This window comes from Dendroctonus ponderosae, unplaced genomic scaffold (assembly GCF_020466585.1).
Source record: "Dendroctonus ponderosae isolate FM_Combo_2020 unplaced genomic scaffold, Dpon_F_20191213v2 Dpon_F_20191213_5, whole genome shotgun sequence".
NCBI classification, from domain to species: domain Eukaryota; kingdom Metazoa; phylum Arthropoda; class Insecta; order Coleoptera; family Curculionidae; genus Dendroctonus; species Dendroctonus ponderosae.
The window spans coordinates 9,735,547-9,756,174 of NW_026018715.1; the positions used below are offsets into that span (position 1 = coordinate 9,735,547).

The 20,628-nt window shown below is 33.6% G+C and overlaps 1 protein-coding gene across 1 annotated transcript in view; it reads left to right on the forward strand.

Annotated features, from left to right (window-relative positions):
- Positions 1-20,612, forward strand: part of LOC109535140 (G-protein coupled receptor dmsr-1) — a 33,389-nt gene extending 12,777 nt beyond the window's left edge. The window contains exons 2-3 of the mRNA XM_019900977.2: positions 16,465-16,713; positions 19,990-20,612. Coding sequence (XP_019756536.1) covers positions 16,465-16,655 — 191 coding nt within the window. The 3' untranslated portion in view covers positions 16,656-16,713; positions 19,990-20,612. The remainder of the gene's footprint in view (positions 1-16,464; positions 16,714-19,989) is intronic.
- Positions 20,613-20,628: the final 16 nt, after the last annotated feature.

The following is a 20,628-nucleotide window of genomic DNA, read 5'->3' on the forward strand; positions in this document are numbered from 1 at the left end:
GTGGAAGAAAATCTTGAACGCCACTAGATCAAATTTGACTACTGGCCTAATGCATCGGCTAATGAGTTATAACTCATTTAATAAAGCGTATTACACCTTTTCAAGACCCGAGGTCGGAACAACACTCCAAGCAAGTATAAAATGTAACACTTTCCCTGCCAAGGAGCTGACTTATTGCGCCGGTGCGTTGGGTTGGCGCATCAAGCCATTTGCGCAGCACTGCGCCAACTCCTAAAAATTCACTGAGTTACCCAGTCCTAATTAGGAATGATTTTTTGCAACTCCCCCAAAACCGCAAAACGCACCAGGTTCAATTAGGTATTTTTTTCGCCAAAAAGGATGTTTGAAAGCAACTAATTGTGCCATTTAATTGCAACGCTTGCCACTGTACAGGTGCATAGTTAATCAATTCGAAAGAGGTGTAATTAACATAGTTTCCATGTTTCTCCTGGACCAATGAAATATCTGCATTTAAATAACTAGGTGAGTTGAAAGTGCTGTTTCCATGTCCTCATTGTCTCAAATGAACTAATCAATTTCAGCCGAATAGTAATACGATTATTGTTGTAGACGCAAATAACCAATCAAACAAGCCTCGCTCGCATTGCTTCCTTAACTTTATAAAGCCGCAGGTTCCTGATCAGTTTGCCTTGATTAATGAGGAAAACTTGTTAAAAGTATAAATTATTATCAACTGTAAATAGTCGCTCTATTAATCTACTTCAGTAATGAATCCTCTTTTAGAATCACTAAAACTATATTGATTTACTTGAATTATTATCAACGCCCCAATGAGCTGAACTAATACTTTCTGTGGTTTTCTCCAAATTACTTCCGCCTTTGAATCAACAAGTCTGTTGAATTATTCGCCAGAAAAGTAATGGAAGTTCAAACATCAACTAAATTATCCTGCGACGTCCCTGTAATATTAATTTATCGAAGTATCGTTTGTTTTCTTTCCAATTACTTGAAACTATTAAGGTAATCATTCAGTTTGAGATGTTATGTTTTATTACGCAATAAAAAACATTTGGAAATTAAAACAACTTTAATCTTCTTCATGCAGGTAATATTTTAACTTTTCCAATTTTTATGCGAGTTGCTTGGTGGCGAAAATTTCACTTAAATCGATTGGAAATTGAAGGCTCAGCTTTTTACGTTGTTCCACGGTCATTTTTGCACCTTTTGCTTCCAGCGCATTTAATTGGCTTTTAATGAAGATTTCTAGGTTTTAAAACCTATTTTTAGCAGCGCAGCTAACGTGAAATATATGCAAAATAAGTCCTTAGTCCTTTTATTTAAAAATGTGGTTCTCAGTAGGAATTCAATTATTGTGCAACCGAGAGCAGTTCAAACACAACTATGAATATACTGAAAACTTTACATTAGGAACATTTTTATTTTGCTTCAGGAAAGCTTCCCTGTGGAAGAACTACTTTTGTATTTATTTTTTCATCATAGAGCGGAGTTAGAATTTTGCATTTAACGTTGACTTATTCCATTAGATTTAATCGAACTAATATATTCTCATGGTTTGTGCGAAGGCTTTGGTAGAATAATGGGGCCCAAAACGTATTTTCTCTGCAGTTAGAGGCGCTATTAAATCCATAAGTTTTCCATGTAAAGAGAGTCTGTTTTACTCAAATTGCAGTATATAAATTGAGAAATTATAAAACATGGTGATGTAAATTATTGGCTGATATATACACCGAGTCTTCTGATGATTTTAATGTAAAAATAACAATGCTTGAATTCAATTTTCAAGGCTTTTGAAGAGCACAAACAAAGTTAATAATTCTCTGAAGAATTCATAAAAGACCTCAGTTTATAGTTTATACCTCAGTTTTAGCCACATAGAAGATTTATTATCGTAAAATTTTTTAATTTATTTAAGCTAAACTAAATTACTCACTTTTTAGTATAAAAATTGAGAAATTAAAAAAACTTTTTGTTGTAAGGTATAGACTTATATTAACACTAAGTCTTCCGGCGAGTCAAATGCTACAATTATGAAGTAGTAGTAGTTCAAAGTTTAAAATACTCAATACTGAAAAATTATACGGTGAAAAGGCAGGTTTAATAATTTCTTCCAAATTTCTCTTGTATCCCGAGTAATTTCAAAACTTTTATTCTTTTGTGCTGTTCTCTTTGCTCTTTTCACAAAGTTCTTCAGTTATGTTTTGCTAACGCCTTTTTGATTCTAACTGACTTTCTCGCATTAAAACAGGGCTTAAATAAATTAATCAAGCTGATTAATTTAATGCAAGGTAACAGAAGATATGGGTGACATACATTCCCATTTTATCCTCAATTTGGAACTGTGTTTCATCCAATTAACGGCACGTCGGCTCCTATTATGGCATTCCCAAATGCATCAAATTATCTTGCGAATGGGCATGAAAATATGAAATCTCTGCTATAAACCAACAAAACCACACTGACTCAGTGCTCGATAAATGCAAATTAATGCTGCCAGTTTTCGATTGGATAAGCTGTAAATTATATGGAACATTTTCTGTTTACTACTAAAGGCTCTAATGTCGCGCCCAATGTTGATCCAATAAATTATTGCGTAATTTGGGGAAAATGTGATCCAAATAACGCAAACCAGGCTAAAATTCACTAAGCTGACAATAAAATTGCTGAATATTCAATGAAACGAAAAAACCCTTCTGGGGGGCTTTTGTTAAGTAAATATGCGTCAAGGCTACTGGTGGTTTAGCAAATAATTCAGGGGTTGTCAATAACCGTTTCGAATTGGAAATTAAAAGTTAGTTAAGTAAGCGTGTTTCTTTTAATTACTGGCTGGTTTATGTGAAAATATGGCCGCATCGCATGCGATTATAAGGAAAATTTAAATTCAACTACATAATTGACGAGATGAAAATTGCAAGCAGAAGATTGATTGATTGATAGCTCCAGTTACTTTTAGAAAACTTCCGGTTTCGGATGAACAAACTGTTGAATCGCTCTCAGTCTTACAGGCTACAGTTTATTAAGCAAATTCAATTTCCCCTGAACATCAAATATTACTACAGGGTAGCGGAAATAACGCGTGCTTGCCAAAGTTCGATCTCCCTTCGTTATTTATGTCTTAAGAAATCGCGAATCCACGTGGACGAACTCACATCTTGATATTTTTGGCCAAAAATATATATTTACTTAAGAACTAAATTAGATCCTCTCATGAGTTTGTTTGTTATTTTTCTGACTCACCGAAACAGAGCAATTTGTTTTGAGTAAACAATCGCCTCTGCAGCATTGTACGTATTGGCATATTTCTCCTAATCCTCAGCTGCTTGCAGGGGAAAATATTTAAATGAATTTTATGGCTTGAGCTGATTTCCATTGCAATCTAGCTCGACGCCAACTTTATAGTACCAATACGAATTTCAAAATGTCTTAGTTTGCATTTTGCACGACACAACATCCAAGAAATCTCAATTTCCTCAGACATGTAATTGTTTGCTGAATTTTAATCAAGGGTTTATTTATAAATAAATTGAAAAGTTCGAGTGGAAGCTGGAAAATATTTAATATAGCTAGAACTTGCCCTGATAGGCAAACATAAGGATTAGAGCTTCACCGTGACCTTTAATGACGCATTCCTTTAAAGTCCTGGACTTTAGTTACCAGCTTATATTTGTAGCTCTGTCTGATATAATTTTTTAAATTCCTGACGTCCAATCTATGAAAGTTTCAGTTTGCATATAATTCTTTCCATTTACAAGTACGATGAAATTTAATTCCAGCGAAATGTATGAAAGCGATGTTCAAAGCACCGACTGCTCTTTAGCCCGAAAGCACAGTCGAAATTAAATGAAACGATTACAGCTTTGTGTCTGGTTTTTTTCTTCATCTAACTTGTCCGATGAGGTTACACGAGACTGTCCTAGACCAAGGAAGTTAAACAAAGTGAAATCCACAATTTATTCCCATCTTGAAAGGTAGGGCTGGACAGTTTCATTAAAATCGCGTTAAAATCTGCGAATCTGGAGCAACTGAGACCTGTTTTTGGCAAGGATTGGATTACAATTGTTCAACTTTAATTCCTACGCAAATTTACAGAAACTGGCAAAAGTAATTGGTAAGTTGAATGCTGAACGCCTGAACGCAGCTGAATTGCCCTAATGTACACTTACATTCCAAATTAGCAAAAGAAAACATGTTTGTGTTTGGCGTATATTCAAATAAAACAATACCTGCACGTGAATCATTAAAATCTAGATTGAGGGGAATTGTATTTCATTGAAAATATATTTTTTTAAAATCTGGACATGTAGTCAATATTTTGATTTATTTTTAATTTCCACGTGCAATTGAATGTTTTAGCTATTGAACCACTCTAAACAATGTATCAACTAAATATATGGAATTCTTGCTTTATCGGTTTATACATAAAATCAACAATGAACCAAATTGATGAAACAGTATATTTTACATCGGCAAAATTGCTCGACAATCCATGCATTTGTTTAATATTAGTTTAATCCAATTAGTACTCAATATGGTTACATGAGGTAAAATAAAATAACGCATATTATAGAGTCAAGTATCTGAAAATAAAAAGCAAACAGATGGCTGCAATTAACCGGTTTGCGAAAATAAGTCATTAGAGCATGATTGAAACCGCAATTAATTAAACTGGTAATTATTTAAGGATCACACACACACGCACAGACCTGAATTGGCTCTAGCTGACCATGACAGTGAAATGCGGCATTTTGGATCTTTTGGTCTGAATCGAAACCGGTTCAATTAGTCTAATGTGAAATTACTTGAATCCTGACTTTGATAATAGAGCCACTCATTAATTATTCATAGCTGCTCTTAGAAAATTTAGGCAAAACTCCCGAAGTGTACAAACTAGATGGATTAGGTGGGCAAGTTTAAATACAATTGGGGTGAACAAATTCACATTCAACAACTCACGTAATTTCAATATTTAGATCCCCATGTAATCAACTAAAATTATTTTAAAGTCTGATAAGTTCATTAAGAACTTTTCACTCGACTTTCGTTCAAATTCGTTGTACCACGAACGTTACAGAAGAGGAACGTAACAAGCAATTCAAGAGTATCAAGCACAAAATCCAAAACTATTCCGGAAGGACATTGAGAATATTAAATTGCATTTGGTGATTGAAAGTTTGAATTTGGGGCAGCCTTCAATGTTAGGGACTAGAGTCCTTGATAGGTTGGAGTGAGTTTGCGTCTAAGTAGATGAACGACACTGAAGCAGATAAAAATACTTCTATTTAATTAAGGTTTGAATGAAAGGAAAGAAAACATTTTAAACTGCATGCTGCATTAATGTATTTTTAGTTTGTACCCCAATTGGTGCTCTTGTAAAGAAAATTCCTCCTCCTCTACTGATTTAAATTTTTATTGTTTTAGTAGTAGCCTCTTCTCGTGTGACTCTTCCCATATTTTCTTTGGCTGTTTCTTTTTACTATCTTTGCCAGACAACTGTTTTCACCAGTTTTCCTTCACCTGTTCTGCACAGCTGTTCAAGTCATCTTAGCTGTTTTTTGTATCGTTATCGGGATGTACTTGCAGTTCCACTAATATACTTTCAGTTTTCATTCAATTTCTTCTGGTGATTTGCTCCACTTTTCTCAGATATTTCAGTTAAATTGCCTGGACTCTCGGGAGTATTTTTTTCCATTCTTCCAAATTATTTTCCTTACTTTTCTCCCGCGAATTTTTACTTTCTCTAGCCTCTTCCTCTAACTTTTTTTTCGTCGAAGCTTTGTATCGACTCAACTGCAATTCGATCGTATCGTGGTATTTTGCATCTTTTGAACGTTCGCACTGCTTCTTTAACTTTCTACATCTTCATCTTTTTCTCATTCAATTGTTTTCTTTTTATAATTTACTGATACATAAAGCAATATGCTCTAAAAAGCGCTAACAAATTTTTCAAGAACAGTTGGACAAGGAGTTAACAAATTAAACTATTCTCCAAACACTCTGCTTTACCTCTCAGGACTTTTTTACTACTATTTACGTCGACTTACCACGTGTTTTCTTGGAGAACTCAAACGGATATTACTCCCCATCATTTTTCTGAAATTGTTTAGTCATAGAAAGGAAAATGAATTAGCGTGAGTGAACCAACTCATTAATAACGTAATTTTGGAACGAAATTCCTACTGGTTGAAATGCACGCGAATCATGAAAATTTCATTGCTTTCTGGCGATATTCGTAATTTAAATAATAAATTCTCGTGAGGGGTGTCTACAGAGACACTAAAGAGAAACTGCAACTCCTCTATTCGATTTTATATGGATGTTTAATATTCATATAATCATGGCTTTCAGGCATTTGATTGCTTTGTGAGAAACTAGGTTAAAGTTGGTTGATGTTGGAGTATGTGATTTTGCAAAATCTCGGCTTCCATCGGCAGTTAAATTTGTTTTTTAAGCGGATTTATCGTCGCTTTAAAAGCATTGCCCAGTTTTGATATGTTCCAATGAAAAGGGTCGAAGTGTAACTTTCCAATGTCAAATATGTGCTTTCTTTTATTTGAAAACAATGGGAAATGATAAGAAGCTGAGGACGGTCGGGGTGAATATATTCTTTGAACGAAACGATACTCAGCAGTAGTTTTATTGGCAAAAAGCCGCTTTGGATGTCCGATGGATTCCGAAAGTCTTTTCTGGAAACTTGGCACGAATTGCTTATTAAGCGCACAAGAGGGTTTTGCTTGTACAACAAATCCATTTGATGGCAAGACTGTGTCGAATTATGCGTGAAAGAACCGAGTAGATTCAAATTTGCCGTCAAAAAACGTATTATCTAAAACTGATTAATTTATCGAAGACGGCATTTGAATTTTTTTATAGTGAATTTAATTGCTGGTTCTTTATTGTTAAGTTTGATTTTTTTAATAAGCACCTATGTAGTTTTATTGCTCCTCAAAACTCCTCCAACTAGTTTTCTTTCAAAAATTGCAAACTATTCTGTTGGATTTCAACTCATTATTCCTCAAAAAGTAAATTATTAGCTACATTTAATTAATAACTACCAAAACCACTGAAACTTGGCGCGTTTAGATCGTTTCTGATCAATTTCAATTATGCTTGAATTTGACTAAACTTACGTCTCGTCCTTTAGCTGACTGGAAAAGCATTCAACTATTTCCAGAACCGCACGAATATTCGCAATTTCGTTCACATAGGTAATTCGGGCAAAATCCTTCTATGTTTGCCTTTAATATATCATTAAACTTTGCGGAAGCATAAGAAGTTATTCCGACTATTCACTGTACCTGATTCAAATCGTGCCTAGTCTATTCTAATCACCATACATCCCTAATAATTCAATATTTCCAATTACATGATGTCTGCTAGCAGTAAATAAAGATTATTTAATGGTGAATTAATAAAGAAACAATTATTTTTGTGCGTGGAATGATTTAAATAATTCAGTAAGCGGCAGTGGATTCGAAGTTTTTCCGCCAAAACAATGGATCGCCTGGACAAAGAGATTTTTTATTCGGGAAACATTTCCCTGAAACCTGCCCAAATTACTCGCCTAACTCCATGTGAAATAAATTAGATGGATTGGTGCGAATGTGTGCAAGGCAAAATTTAACGCAAACTCGACCGTGAGTTATTTGCTTGCTTAATTGGAGATATTTCCTTCCTTTCCTTTTATATCAGAAGTAGTTAATAAGGGAAGATGATACAAACCACTCTTTAATAATCAACAATTTCTTTTCTTGCACAACAATCATCTGAAATGCTATTCTAGCCAAAGCTGTTAAATATAAATTGCACTGGACCATCGCGATAAAGTGAGGAATGAACAATTTTCAATCCCTTAAGTAGAAATTAGGAAAAAAATCAGGTCATAAAGTCAAACTGAATATTTACCAAGACCATAGAAGTGGAAAGGTTATAACGTTTAATATGGTAATTAACTTTGCAATTTACCCGCTGATGTATTTGTTCAGTCGATTAATTTTCCACATATTGACATGGTATTAATTACAAAACTTAACCATGTTAGCTCAAAGACCCGACGAAAATAGTTTAAACTACTTGTGACAGAAACCCGGATAGCTTCCTATATGATACTTGTTTTCATTGAGTAGGTTGTGTTTGCCAAACATACAAATATGAGGGAGTGGAAAAATAATCAACTTAAAGCCGTGGCTTATTGCCATTTTCCTTCAGTAGGAGCATGGTTAATGAAATCCCGCTCCTCTATCTAATAAGCAAATTCTCTTTACTAATTCCATTCAGATTCAGTTACAAATTCTGCTTAAAACTAATTAGTTTCAAAGATTTAGCAGGAAATCTCTCAACGCTTGATAAGTCATTTGCGATATCGAAAATGTTGAGAAATTACCAGGAAGCTGTTGGAAACTTTGCTACACAGTTTACAATTGAATTATCCAAGATAATTTTTAAGCGCACTACACAAAACCAGTTAAGATTCTTCGAAAGATTTGTCTAATTTTTTAAGTTTGGGTGAGTAACGAAAGAATTTATGGGCCTGGAGAAAGCGAACCCCAAATTTCTTCTTAAAACAGCTTCTCTCAAAGGGCCCAACAAGTTTGTAAAGTAACGTTATATTAGTTATCAATTCATCAATCAACCGTTAACGGGCTTTTTTATGGCATTTTTTCACTCAATGTTGCAATTTATTGCCCAACTTTGCCGACGAAGTTAAGCTATGTGGGATTGTTTTCGAACTCCACCAAATTTATTGAGCACTAGTTTTCTCCCAGTTTAAATGGAACTAACGACTGAAAGCAAAAGGTTTTAGAACTGACAATTGCACAGTTGGGACCGTAGTTAGCAAAATTTTGAGTAACTTTACAATGGAAATTTATTGTTTGTTGGTGCAAATTTAAGGCAAACTAGTCCGTATCAGTAATATAATACGAAATCTGCTCGCCAGTAGGAAACAAAAATTAGAATAGATTGAAAAAGTCCGGCAATTATTAGCAGATGGTTTCCTTGCAGAAAAAACCGTCAAGTTTTCCAAGCACGATTTATTAGAAGTTTTTACGCAGAAAGGAAACTTGGAGAAATTAGAGCCGATCGTGCAGAAAGCAACAATGTTAAAAGTTACAAATTGACTGCTCTTCAATAACCTTTACGTCTTTCCCTTCATAAGGAGGTCCGGAATATTTTTAGCAAAATCAGAAAAAGACGCCAGATAATTATCAGGGAATAATCATTTCCATTAAAGTACTACGTTGCAAAAGTTTAAAAAAATCAATTTTAGATTTTGTTTAGAAACTTCCTGCACTTGGTGGATATTTTAATTGTCTACTGAGTGGCAGGAAAACAAGCAACGTAGCTTTAATAGTTCTACAGATATGATCGAAAAACCGACCAGCAGTTTGAGGCTATTCCAAGCCTGTCATCTGAAAACCTCCAATATTTTCCAAGAGAGGTTCCAATTGATTCATTTAATATTTAATTCTCTTTTTAGTAGTGTTGAAATGAGAGCGCTGGCTCAATTGTTTTCTGAGTTATGAGCGAAAAAGTGGGGTCATGTTTGGAGCAACCACCTTTTCTATTTGCATAAAAGGATCAACTAATTGCAACTAGAATTAGTTTAGAATTCTCAATATAAAGTGCGAAAGTGAGCCCTGTAGCTCAAATGGTCATTGAGGAATGACCAAAGAAATCGCGTACAACTGTAAAGGTCAACAAAACTTTTTTATCTTTATCACTTATCCGGAAAAGCAGTAGTATAAACTTACAAATAAGCTTAAACTATGCTCAAAAACCATTATTTTCTGTTTTGATTTATAATAAAGGTTATTAATTGGCAAGTTCCATGCTTAACAGGATTAAACTGCTATACGGTAGTAAGAAAAACACGCACGTTCACGTTCACGGGGAATGATTAATTAATCAGATCAATCATAACTTATAACATTTACCCAAAGAACAAAGCCAAAATATATTTCATAGAAGTGAAAACCAAGAATTTTTTATTTTTGGCAAAATCCGGAATATTTACTTAATTTGTTCATGATACTTTCCACGGCAGAATTTCTTTCCTCAATTTGCAATCGAAAAAACCAATCAAATACATGCCACTAAAATTTTAATGGGATTTGAGTAGTCAACGATTTGTCTTAAAGGTCTGTTAGCCTTTAAAGTGCGCAGGCTAAAAGGCCATTATATGTTTTTAATTCCCTGAATAAACTCTTCAACTAGGGAGCAGATGGAAACTATCAGCAGAGCAGATAAAGGCATTTATGCCCCAGACCAAGCAAAAGCCAATATTTCGTTTAGCGATTAAAAGCGCAGCTTTTCCACAGCATTTTCTCCTCATTTTCCACTGCTTCAACATTAAAACGAAAAAAGTGAAAGTTAATGAAGAAACTTCTGTTATTTTACGTCTGGAACGGGGCTTAATTCAGCGAAAGTGGTTCATGTAGAGACATCAATTTTGAGAGATTTGTGTGTCGGATTACTTTTGGCCGAAGCAGCCGAAGATAAAGCATTTATATATGTTGTCGATGTATTTTGTTGGACGGAAAATGGATTTTCTTTTTGAGACGTATCAAAATATCAAAAATAATTAACACAAATCATCACCCATTAAATATGAAACAAATTAAATTAATTGGAAAGTCGAAAATAAGAGAACAATTTCAGCAACCTGCATATGAAATATTAATCACATATTTCATAAATGTTGCTCGAATAAGCTGGCACTCTTCCGTTTGATTGAATTCGCTTTTAAAAAGTGTCAATAAAATGCAATGAAAAATCTACACCATTAAACATCAACAATAAACAACAGCCAGAAAAGCGATATTAAATCAAATTCTTGCAAAATAATGTAAAATGTGAAAGTTGAATAATTATGTGAATAATGAAAATTGCGTGTTTCTGCTATCATCATGTATTTTCTTGTTATATCTCCTTGTTAGAGGCCACTCAATAAATCCGCAAGGCCAGCCATTACTTTAATGCGTACGAAAGCTCCAAAGCTTCCTTGAAGCACGGAAATTTCCATAATGCTATTTACTTTTTCCATAATGCTTTTTAATGATATTTGGATAAAACAGGTCGCAGACCTAAAAAATAAGCACCGAGCGAACATGTTGGAATGATAAGCTCAGACGTATTTGGATGTATCTTCACGAAGTATCAGTTTCACTAATTTATATAACGCGTCAACTGTTTTAGAGTTCCAAGATCTCAGGAATTAAAGTAAAATAAATTAGCCAAGTTTACAAAGAAACAATGTACGTGAATGCCACGAATTGCTGGTAATGAAGTTCTACTCGATAACTCATTAGGCAAATGGTTGTTTCACTAGGAAATGCCGAGAACAATTGTCCCTAATAAAAACCAGACAAACAAAAAAGTTATTAACTCCATGCGACCGGAAAGTTCATAACTCAGACAGTCATTGTACAGTGAAAGCGAGCATTAATTAACCAGGATCCATTATGTCCAAGTTTATTGAATGAAACCTCAGCCAAGCTCTAAAAGATTTTTTCCATCAGCTAAATGGCTTGCCCTAAACTAAGTTTGGCTTTCCCAATTGAACCGTTAAGGATGTGTTTCACGTCAGGCTTGCCATCCTTTCGGTAATTTTTTAAACGAAAACTGTTTATCGCCTTAAACGAAATAGGGCGTGAAGAAGATTGAATTTCCAAAAGGGAGAGTTTGGGAAATTGTATACCGACACCGAAACTAGGCTAGATATTTCTGAAAGCGAAATCCTCAAAGGATCCTTTTGGAGAAAAATGCTGGAAGCTGGAACAGAAACACGAGTCTGATCAAGTTACTTTAAACAAATCCTGTGAAATAAAAATGTGAAAATTCCATTTTTATTCTTCTATGCACAGATTCAGTAAATTCGCCAGGGCGAATCTCAAGGGATTGGAAACCGCAATTAATGAAAACTTTTCCAAAAGCAGTTTTAAAATTACATGATTTTATTACAGGCAACTTTTCCTGTAGACTGTGGAAAAAGGACCAAGTCTTCAAATGCTTTTTTCACAAAATAAGTGCAGCACAAAAAATTCGAATGCCAACGCAAGTTTTTATTTTTATTAACTAATTTATATTTTCTTTATAAGTAGCAGTCCAACTAGGACTATCCAGTTCTTCAGCCATTGTTTAGCAACCTTCGGCCCGATAAGCTTCACAGAATCCCTTTTATGCCCCATCTTGCCCTTTTTGTGTAATCCGCAGGATCGCCAGTTTGTAATAAAAGTAAATTATGTTTTTATCTATTTCAATAACTCAACCTTCATTACGGTCTCGTTGATGGTCACCTACTCAAAAGATTTTTCCTGACCTTTAGCTTTTACACATCGCTTCAACGAAAAGGGAAAATATTGTATTTTTTCGTCATTTAGAACATTTTCAGGTCAACGAGCAGATTTTCCAGGACAATAAATTTGCAGCTTTCCGGCGAGTTTTTCGCGTCTATTGTTCCCATGATTAATAATAATAATGGTCTTTGTATTCATTGCATTTGCCGAGATTTAAGAGCGATATTTAATAGAGAACAAAGATGAAAGAAACTTGAGCAGCATCGAGCAGTCAATGTTTGGAGATTAAAATTAAAATTCCTGATTAAAATAAATTGTTTCCGATGTTAATTTCCAACCAATTATAAAATTAATTATTATATTCGATCCCTGAACGGGATTTGTGCAATTTATTAATACTTAGAGGAATTTAGATTGCCAACTAGAAATTGTAAGAATCATCAGAATCATAGTTGTTTTAAATTTACAATAATTTCTGCTTAAGCTCATGCCAAATATTTGTTAAGGCTTTTCAATGGAGCTTCAATTTGTAGACACCAGTCTTAAAGGAATAAATACCTTTACTGAACACGACATGCAGTTCGTTGTCTGAAGAAAATCTCAATTTTCTAACTTGCAGGAACTCTAATGCCCATTTTTCATGCTCAACCGATCAAAAACGCCAGCCGGTTACAAATGGACTCTAATAACAGACTCTGAGGTTGGCACATTAGGCAATTTTGCAATTGAGTGATTTATTTGAAAATATTGTGCCGCATTGTTTATTAGCGTTTATATGTATTAAAACTAGGTCAAATTACTAATAAAATATAAAGTATTGAAAGAGAAATTGGCAAAAAAGAACTATACAAAGACGAATAAAAGAACAGTTTTAGCGTTCATTTTCCTAAAATGTTGGGTTTTCTTGCTAATTGCCTCAAATTAACAGGCTTGGCTTAATAATGTACGTTAAACCGCAGTCAAATCACGGAAATAACATTTAGCCGGGATCTCGATAAAATGCTCAACAGCTTCTCATTTAAATTAAAAGGAAAATTAAAGGGTTAAAGTAAAACGTGACTTAACATAGCGGGTTGTATCGTCGGTGAATTTATCTTTCAAAAATTTAACCTCCATGCCGACAGGCCCAAAAGCGATTTAACTGAATGCGAACAAGGTTAAAGATTCATATTTAATTAAGTCCTTTTTATGGACAAAGAAAACCATAATTTTCCTGTTATTAAAGTGAAAAGGATTAGATTTGGAAATTACACCATCAATTTTAGAAAAAACGGGCCTGATTTCTTTATATTACCTTTATTGTATTACTATTCGCAAGCAATGTAATAAAATTGGCACCAATTCTTAGTTAAATAATTTTTGCGGCAATTTTCTGATTTATTGGAAACATTTGCCAACAACCGCGCTCCAAACGAGCTAAATTTTCGTCGAAATTAGGTATTTTTGTTCAAAAATTGCCGAGGTTTCACTTGCAAGATGTACGGTTTTATTCTCTACCAAATGGTGTAAAAGAGAGTGCGCTGGCCAATTTTCTTCCGTTCATATGAAAAAAATTCTGGAGTTATGTGCGAAAAAATCTGGCCATTTTAGATATCAGTCCAATTTTGCTTACATACAATCCTCAAACCTCAATACAGGTGCAGAAAATAGCGCGCTAGTTTAATTTTCTCCCAATATATGGGCAAAAAGGTGGCGTCATGTTTGAAATTAAAGCATCATTATCTTGCAAAGTTATTTATATTTTATAAATTTTGTTTGTTGCGTGTAAACTACCACTATCTCCTCACTCTTTCACTTGTGTTTAATTCTCCATATATTGGTGAAAAAACGAGCGGTGTAACTCTAATGTTTCTTAAGATATGACGAAAAAGCAACATCATGTTTGAGCAGATTTTGCAGTTTTGCCAAAACGGCGTAAAACTAAAACTGATCTTTAACTTTCGGCTTTATCTGTGAATAGTTCAAATATTTTACTTCAGCCCATCAAAGTATTATTTAGTGTTTGCTCTAATGGTTTGGGACAGAGAGCGCCAGCTCAATTTGCTCCTAAGATATGAACGCAAAATTGACCTCATGCTTGATTTATTCCTTTTGGTGTAACTTTCAAATAATTTCCCTTGTTCCAAAACTGTCACGGTTTCGTTCTCCGGGTTTTATTTGCTTAATTGGGTTTTTAATTTTCTATCCAGTGATGGAAATACGGACTCTCTACCTCAAATAGTTTTTGAGATATGTGGCGCCATGTTTCAGTCAGCTTTGCAGTTTTGCCAAAACGGCGTAAAACTGTTAGTTTTCGTGAAAATTTTTTCCATAAAAACAGGAGTTTTCAAGTGATACTTTATTTTGTAAATACGATATTTAAAATAGACGTTCTGCCAAAACGGCTCAAATCCAAAAAATCGATAAAATATAGTTTTTGTTGTAAAAATTCCCAATTTTTTCCAAATGATGTTTTATTAGATAAATTTGTTCATTAATTATATGTAAGTGGTAAATTTATTCCCGAGATATCAGTGCGAACATTTTCAGCAAAATTCAAAAATTGCTTTTTGCATAAAAACTCTTACATTCTAAAATTGGCGTCTACTAAGTATTTAGAACTTTATTTTAATTATCCATTAAAACTCCTCAAAATTCCACAATTGTTATATTCAATGAATAAACACATCAGGTGAGCTAAAAGAAGCGAATTGCAATCAGAAAATTTCCGCTGATAGACGAAATTAAATTAAACCTCAAGTTGACGACATTTCGAATTGCGAATATTCAGACAGTCAGTGTTATTATGAAATGTTTTCTTTTATATAAGCTAAAATATCGAAATATGTATTGTTAGCTTCGATTCGAAGACTCGATTAGCTTTCATATTGTGGAACGGAAAGATTTAGCATTTCTTTTCCACAGCCTTTTTCATAATAAATATTTTATATTGAGAAGACAATATGGGGAAAATAAAAAAAGTATGGGCAAAAAACGTCATAATATTTTAGATAGTACTTTCTTTTGTGCCATCTGGGTCAGATAAAACGATGTTTTGCTTGTTGAAGGTTTAGTAAGAATATCGGAGAAACTGAAGGATTTTCGAACTTTGATGTTCCAGTAAATAAATGTTAGAAAAAGCAGGTATTTCTGAACAATTCTTCAGTCAGGAACATGTAAAAAGGGGATTTAGAGTGATTAGAGTTAATGCCTAATAGGAAAATTTACAGTAGGGCCGGACTTGCATACATATACTACTCTATTTATAGTGGGTTTCTGAATGCGAAATAAATCAGTTTTACCCTGACGGCATTTGCAATTTATTGCCATCCTGCTGGTGAATCTGATATTTTTAACAAAAGCTTGTGTAAGTTCAAAAAGGTTATTTTACAGATAACTGGGCTGTTTTGGCTGTAGGACCTGCTGAGGCGGATAAGCAGTAGGTGCAGTTTTTATTAAATGTTTTCGATTAACTCAATTATCTCGTTTTGTACGTTGGATTATATTTTGCCATTACACTGAACTGGAAAATGAGAATAAATGAACTCAATTAAGTACAGAAATTTACCCAGTTAGTTGTAGCAATGATTGCCGCGTGTCTAAAATGGAAACGAACGGAATATTATCCATTAGAAGTTTGTTTTGCCAACAAATTTACATTTGAAGATATTGCCAGCAACGATTTTCACATTATTTTCCCGAAAACAAACAAATTCCGGGCAAAATAAACTCCGGCTTTTTGCATAAAATTTGCAGAAGCATCCCTCTTTTTAAGGGTTTTTCTTGTAACTGACTTCCGCTGAACAAGAGCCCTTCCGGGCCGACCTGGTAATTATTCAACTAAAAACAATCGCCATTGATGTAAGTTCGCTTTAAGCCTTATTTCCGAACCTTTCCACGCTCTTTTTAAACTTATTTCAGCGCTAAACTTCCTTACGCCTAAATAAGTCGAAAGTTTTTCGAACGGAATCCTTTGGGATTACATTTCCTAGCACTTACTGGGGTACGATGCACCTGCAGGATTTTGCTTTTATACTTTGGCTGTTAGGGACCCAATTACCGATAATAGCGCTCATAATTCTCAACGGCCAGTATCAACTTTCCCGGTTGCTGAGTAGGATTCAGGCAAAAGGTCGAAACCATCAGAGGATTGATAATTTTATAGTTCGAACCTTGCTTACCAACTTACCTTGTAATAATTCTATGTTTCCAGGAGACGTAATGGATATCATTGCTTTGACCAATTCCGGGATTAACTTTATCCTGTATTGCACCATGTCTAGACAGTTCAGGATCACATTCAAAGAGATATTCCTGCTGCCGATAATGAACCAATTTGCTCCCAGCTCACAGTATGCCAACATCGACAAAACGGGAGAGAAGACTCAAATATCAGCTGTATAGAACAACTGGAACTTTGGTCATTTGCTGTTATCGTTGTGATTTATACGATTTTTATGAGGTAAGTCAACGCTTTCGCTCAAAGTTTGCTCGGTGTGTCGACAGAATTTTTTCCAAAAAAATTTTCGCCGGAGGATGAGAACGGAGATGAGAGAATACACAGTTAGTAAGTCGTATTTCAGAAAACGCGCTGATTTTGGACGACGTTTCATTAGCTTTTCAGCAAAAAAGCAAATTCCGCTTTAAAATTCCCCGAACACCACTTGAATTTAATTCAATTCTTTTCGTTTTATTTTCAGTTTTCTTAGTGGGCAATTCTCCAGTTCTCACGACCCAGCGACAAAACCCAGACAAGCGAAAAAAGCAATTTATTTGCAATCTTCTGTTTGAGTTCTCCTAACTGTCCAGTTATGACAACATAAAAATGAAATGTTAGGCTCCTAAGGCTACAAAGTCTATATGAAAATGGGTGAAAATTATCGTGGGGAAAACCAATTTTATCTTTTACCAATGCGGTTCAACGGACCCATTCGGTTCGGATAAAAGTGTGAAAGCATATTTAATATTCAATTTATGCCGATTTCTTTTGAATGCGAATTTACAAATTGCAAAATATGGAGGAAATTCGGGCATTTTGGACGCAAGCAGAACATTAGATGACAGAATGATGAATTCGTCGGCAAAATTGAACTTAACCAAAATTAACTATTGGAAATTTTCAAAAGCTGCTGATTTGTTAAGTGACTATTTTTTATTTCGTGACGACTTTCTTTGAAGCGTTTTGCATCTTGCAGAATTCGTCAAAAATGTGAAACACTGTGTTCGTTTTATTGTTAATTTGAAGGTAAAAATAAATGTTTAAATTATTTATTTTGTGCTAAAGTATTAATTAAACATCTAAGCACTTAATACCATAAAAAACCAACTGACTCAAAGCTAACCACTTTGAAGAAATCCAGTGTCTTGTATTAGATACAAACACACTTATTCTTAAAAGTTGAGACTTTGCTCTTGATATAAATGTTCCAAATTGCAAATTAATATATTGATTTCCACCGACAAAATGTTTATGAAAACATCATCTATTTTCACTTATACCTATTTTATCACTTGCGTCTCTCTTGAACGATGCTAATCAATTAAAATTCGGTTTACCTTCAATTTTAAAGGCCTTTTGCTAATGCGACCAAATAGGTTAGTGCCGAAATAATAATTAGGTTTCGGTTTTAGGGGCTCTTAAGCCTCACTTGATGCACAGCAATAATTAAACATGATCCAATAAATCCAATAATTATTAAATTACGTGAAAAGTACTCAGCAGATTAACACAGTTTGTTTAAACAACACTCTGTATGTTTTAAAAAAATATTTAATTACTCCTCTAGGTTTTCTTAATATGCAGAGACTTAACAAATTTTAAATTAATAATTCATATAAATAATTCAAGTTTGGTTTACGTTTACACCTAAAATAAACTACATTACAAGACAAAATTTAAGGAGATTCTTGAATTCTAGATAAAAGCTTGCGATATTTTCCTTTTTGGCTAAAAAAAAGCAAATTGCAGCTGATATGATTTAAATGCTAAAATGAACTGAAAATTTATCTAAAATTTCCTTTTTGGAGAATGTAAATTCAAGTCATTCATTAAAGTAATAAATATTCGTTTGTATCTCAACAGCTTCCTTTGAAAACGGTGTTTCCCCATTTTCATAATTCTGATGTTGAGTCTCCTAAAACTTTTATGGTTGCTTGACTGCATCTTAAATTTTGGGATTTTCAGTTTTTTATAATAGTTATGAACTTGAAATTCTACTGAGACATCAATACTAAAAGACATTCGATACAATCAAATACTTGGTTTTATTCTGTTAATTTTATTAATTGTGTATTTTTAATTTATTATTATCACATAAATATTTTAAAACAATATAATTTATTTCAAAAATACATACAAATATATCCTGTCAAAGTTAAGCAAGCAAAATTCCACAAAAGTCAGCTATTCTGATTTAAGAAAAAATCTAGAGACATTTATTGATTGAATGTAAAAATATGGAAAATTCATGTGTAAGTGTCCAATGAGTGTTAACTGAAGAAGACACCAGAATTAAGCCCACGTCCAACAAAAGCTAAGCATATAAAAGTGAGAGTTCTTCTGAATTTTAAATATATCTCCTACGCTTCGAATATTTCAGTGGTAAAAGGGAAAACGGGGCATCTTTTATAGGCCCACAACAATTTAAACATTGGAATAAATAAAAGCCTGGAAATATAAAACCATCCAGATACTAAATACAGTGTTAAAAATGTGAAACGCAAGTGGCTTTGCGACCCCAATTTGCTTGGGCAAAATTATCTCTGTTTTATTTATTTGTTCGTTCAAAGCAGCTTCTTTAACAGCCAAAAAATTATAAAGACAAAAGTAAATTTATGGACGCAAAGACTGTGCTTTAACGCAACGTTCGACACAAAGTTAAGGTTTAATGACAGTCCTGCTAAATGAAAGGAATAAAATTGTAAATTGGGACCATAAAACGGAACACTTAGAACGAAACTGCCTGCGAAATAAAAAGTGACAAGAAATGCGATCTAATAAATCACTTCCAAGTGCGTAGAGTCGTTGGCCATTAAATGTTACGCATTCTAAGCGGACATCAACATCTGCGTTTGAATAAATGAAAGCTGGCAAGAATTTTCCGCCTTTTGAATCACAATTTTTCGCTCTTTCGATTAATCATGAAGGGTGAAAATGAATAATTTCCTAAAGCATTAAATGGGTCAAACTCTCGATTGCACTATTTTGCATCACGGGGTCATTTGATATTTTATTCATATAGAAATCCGATTTTTCATATTGGCAATTTTATTTTTAGCGTTTCATGAATATGTTCAAAATTGACGCATTTGGAATGCATTGCTGGCTAATATTCTTTGAAATATTGTCACGCTCAGTGGCTAATGGCCAGAGAAACCTAGTAAAATTGCTATTTATTACAAATATATTGCCAATGCCAAGGTGTATGGTTTTTGGTTTAAAAATACTGTCATGAGATTACATATATTTTAACTTTTTAATGTTTTTGCATCAGCTGCCACTGTGGATATTTAGTTTCATTTATAACTAGCGCCTCTATAATTTAGAGCGAATTGGCACAAATTCCTGTACAAAAACTTTAGAAGAAGTTGTGTAATTATCTGGCTTGCAGCCAAAATTTCACTGAAAAGCCAATTTCAAGTTTTAACGTAACTTTTTAGTTTTTGTAATATTTTTCACGTATTTTCGCTTAGCTTAGCTGATTAGTTACCTAGAAAGTGTAATTTCTATTTTTTTCAGAATGCATCTTTTTTACGCACCTGCGAGCAAGAGGACATAAGGATTTAAACCTCAGGTTAAAAAGGTAATGTTTAACGTTTTTTGCAGTTTTAAAATATTATTGTAATAAATATACATAAATATAATGTAATTTTCAATTACCCAATATCATTTGCTGCTCAGGAATATTCAATTAAACACTCTATGTATTGAATGTAATGTTCAATGTATTAATATTTTTAGACATATCCGAAAAAAGTAAGGTATTGTACAAACGAATGTAACATATGTTATACTAATTAGTAGCTAGAAAACTGTGTAAAAATGTTGATAGTCAATTGATGGTGTTCAATTTGATAAATTCTGGAATTTCTGAACATCGAGCCCAATTTCAGAAATTCTGTAATAATCGCTAACCAGTTTAAGAGCGTATATATTTTATACAAATATATAGTTATTAAGAAATAATCGTTAAAACCATTAAAAATGGAATCAAACTCCGTAAAATCATTTAATTGAAGCAAACATTTTTCCAAATGTGGCTAATATTTCCGAATTAATGTTCTTCATCATCAATTGTACAAGAAACTATAGTGAATTGACTTCTGGCAAAACTTCAAGTTAAATAAACGTATTGTGTTTTACCTTGTTTTTCTGTAT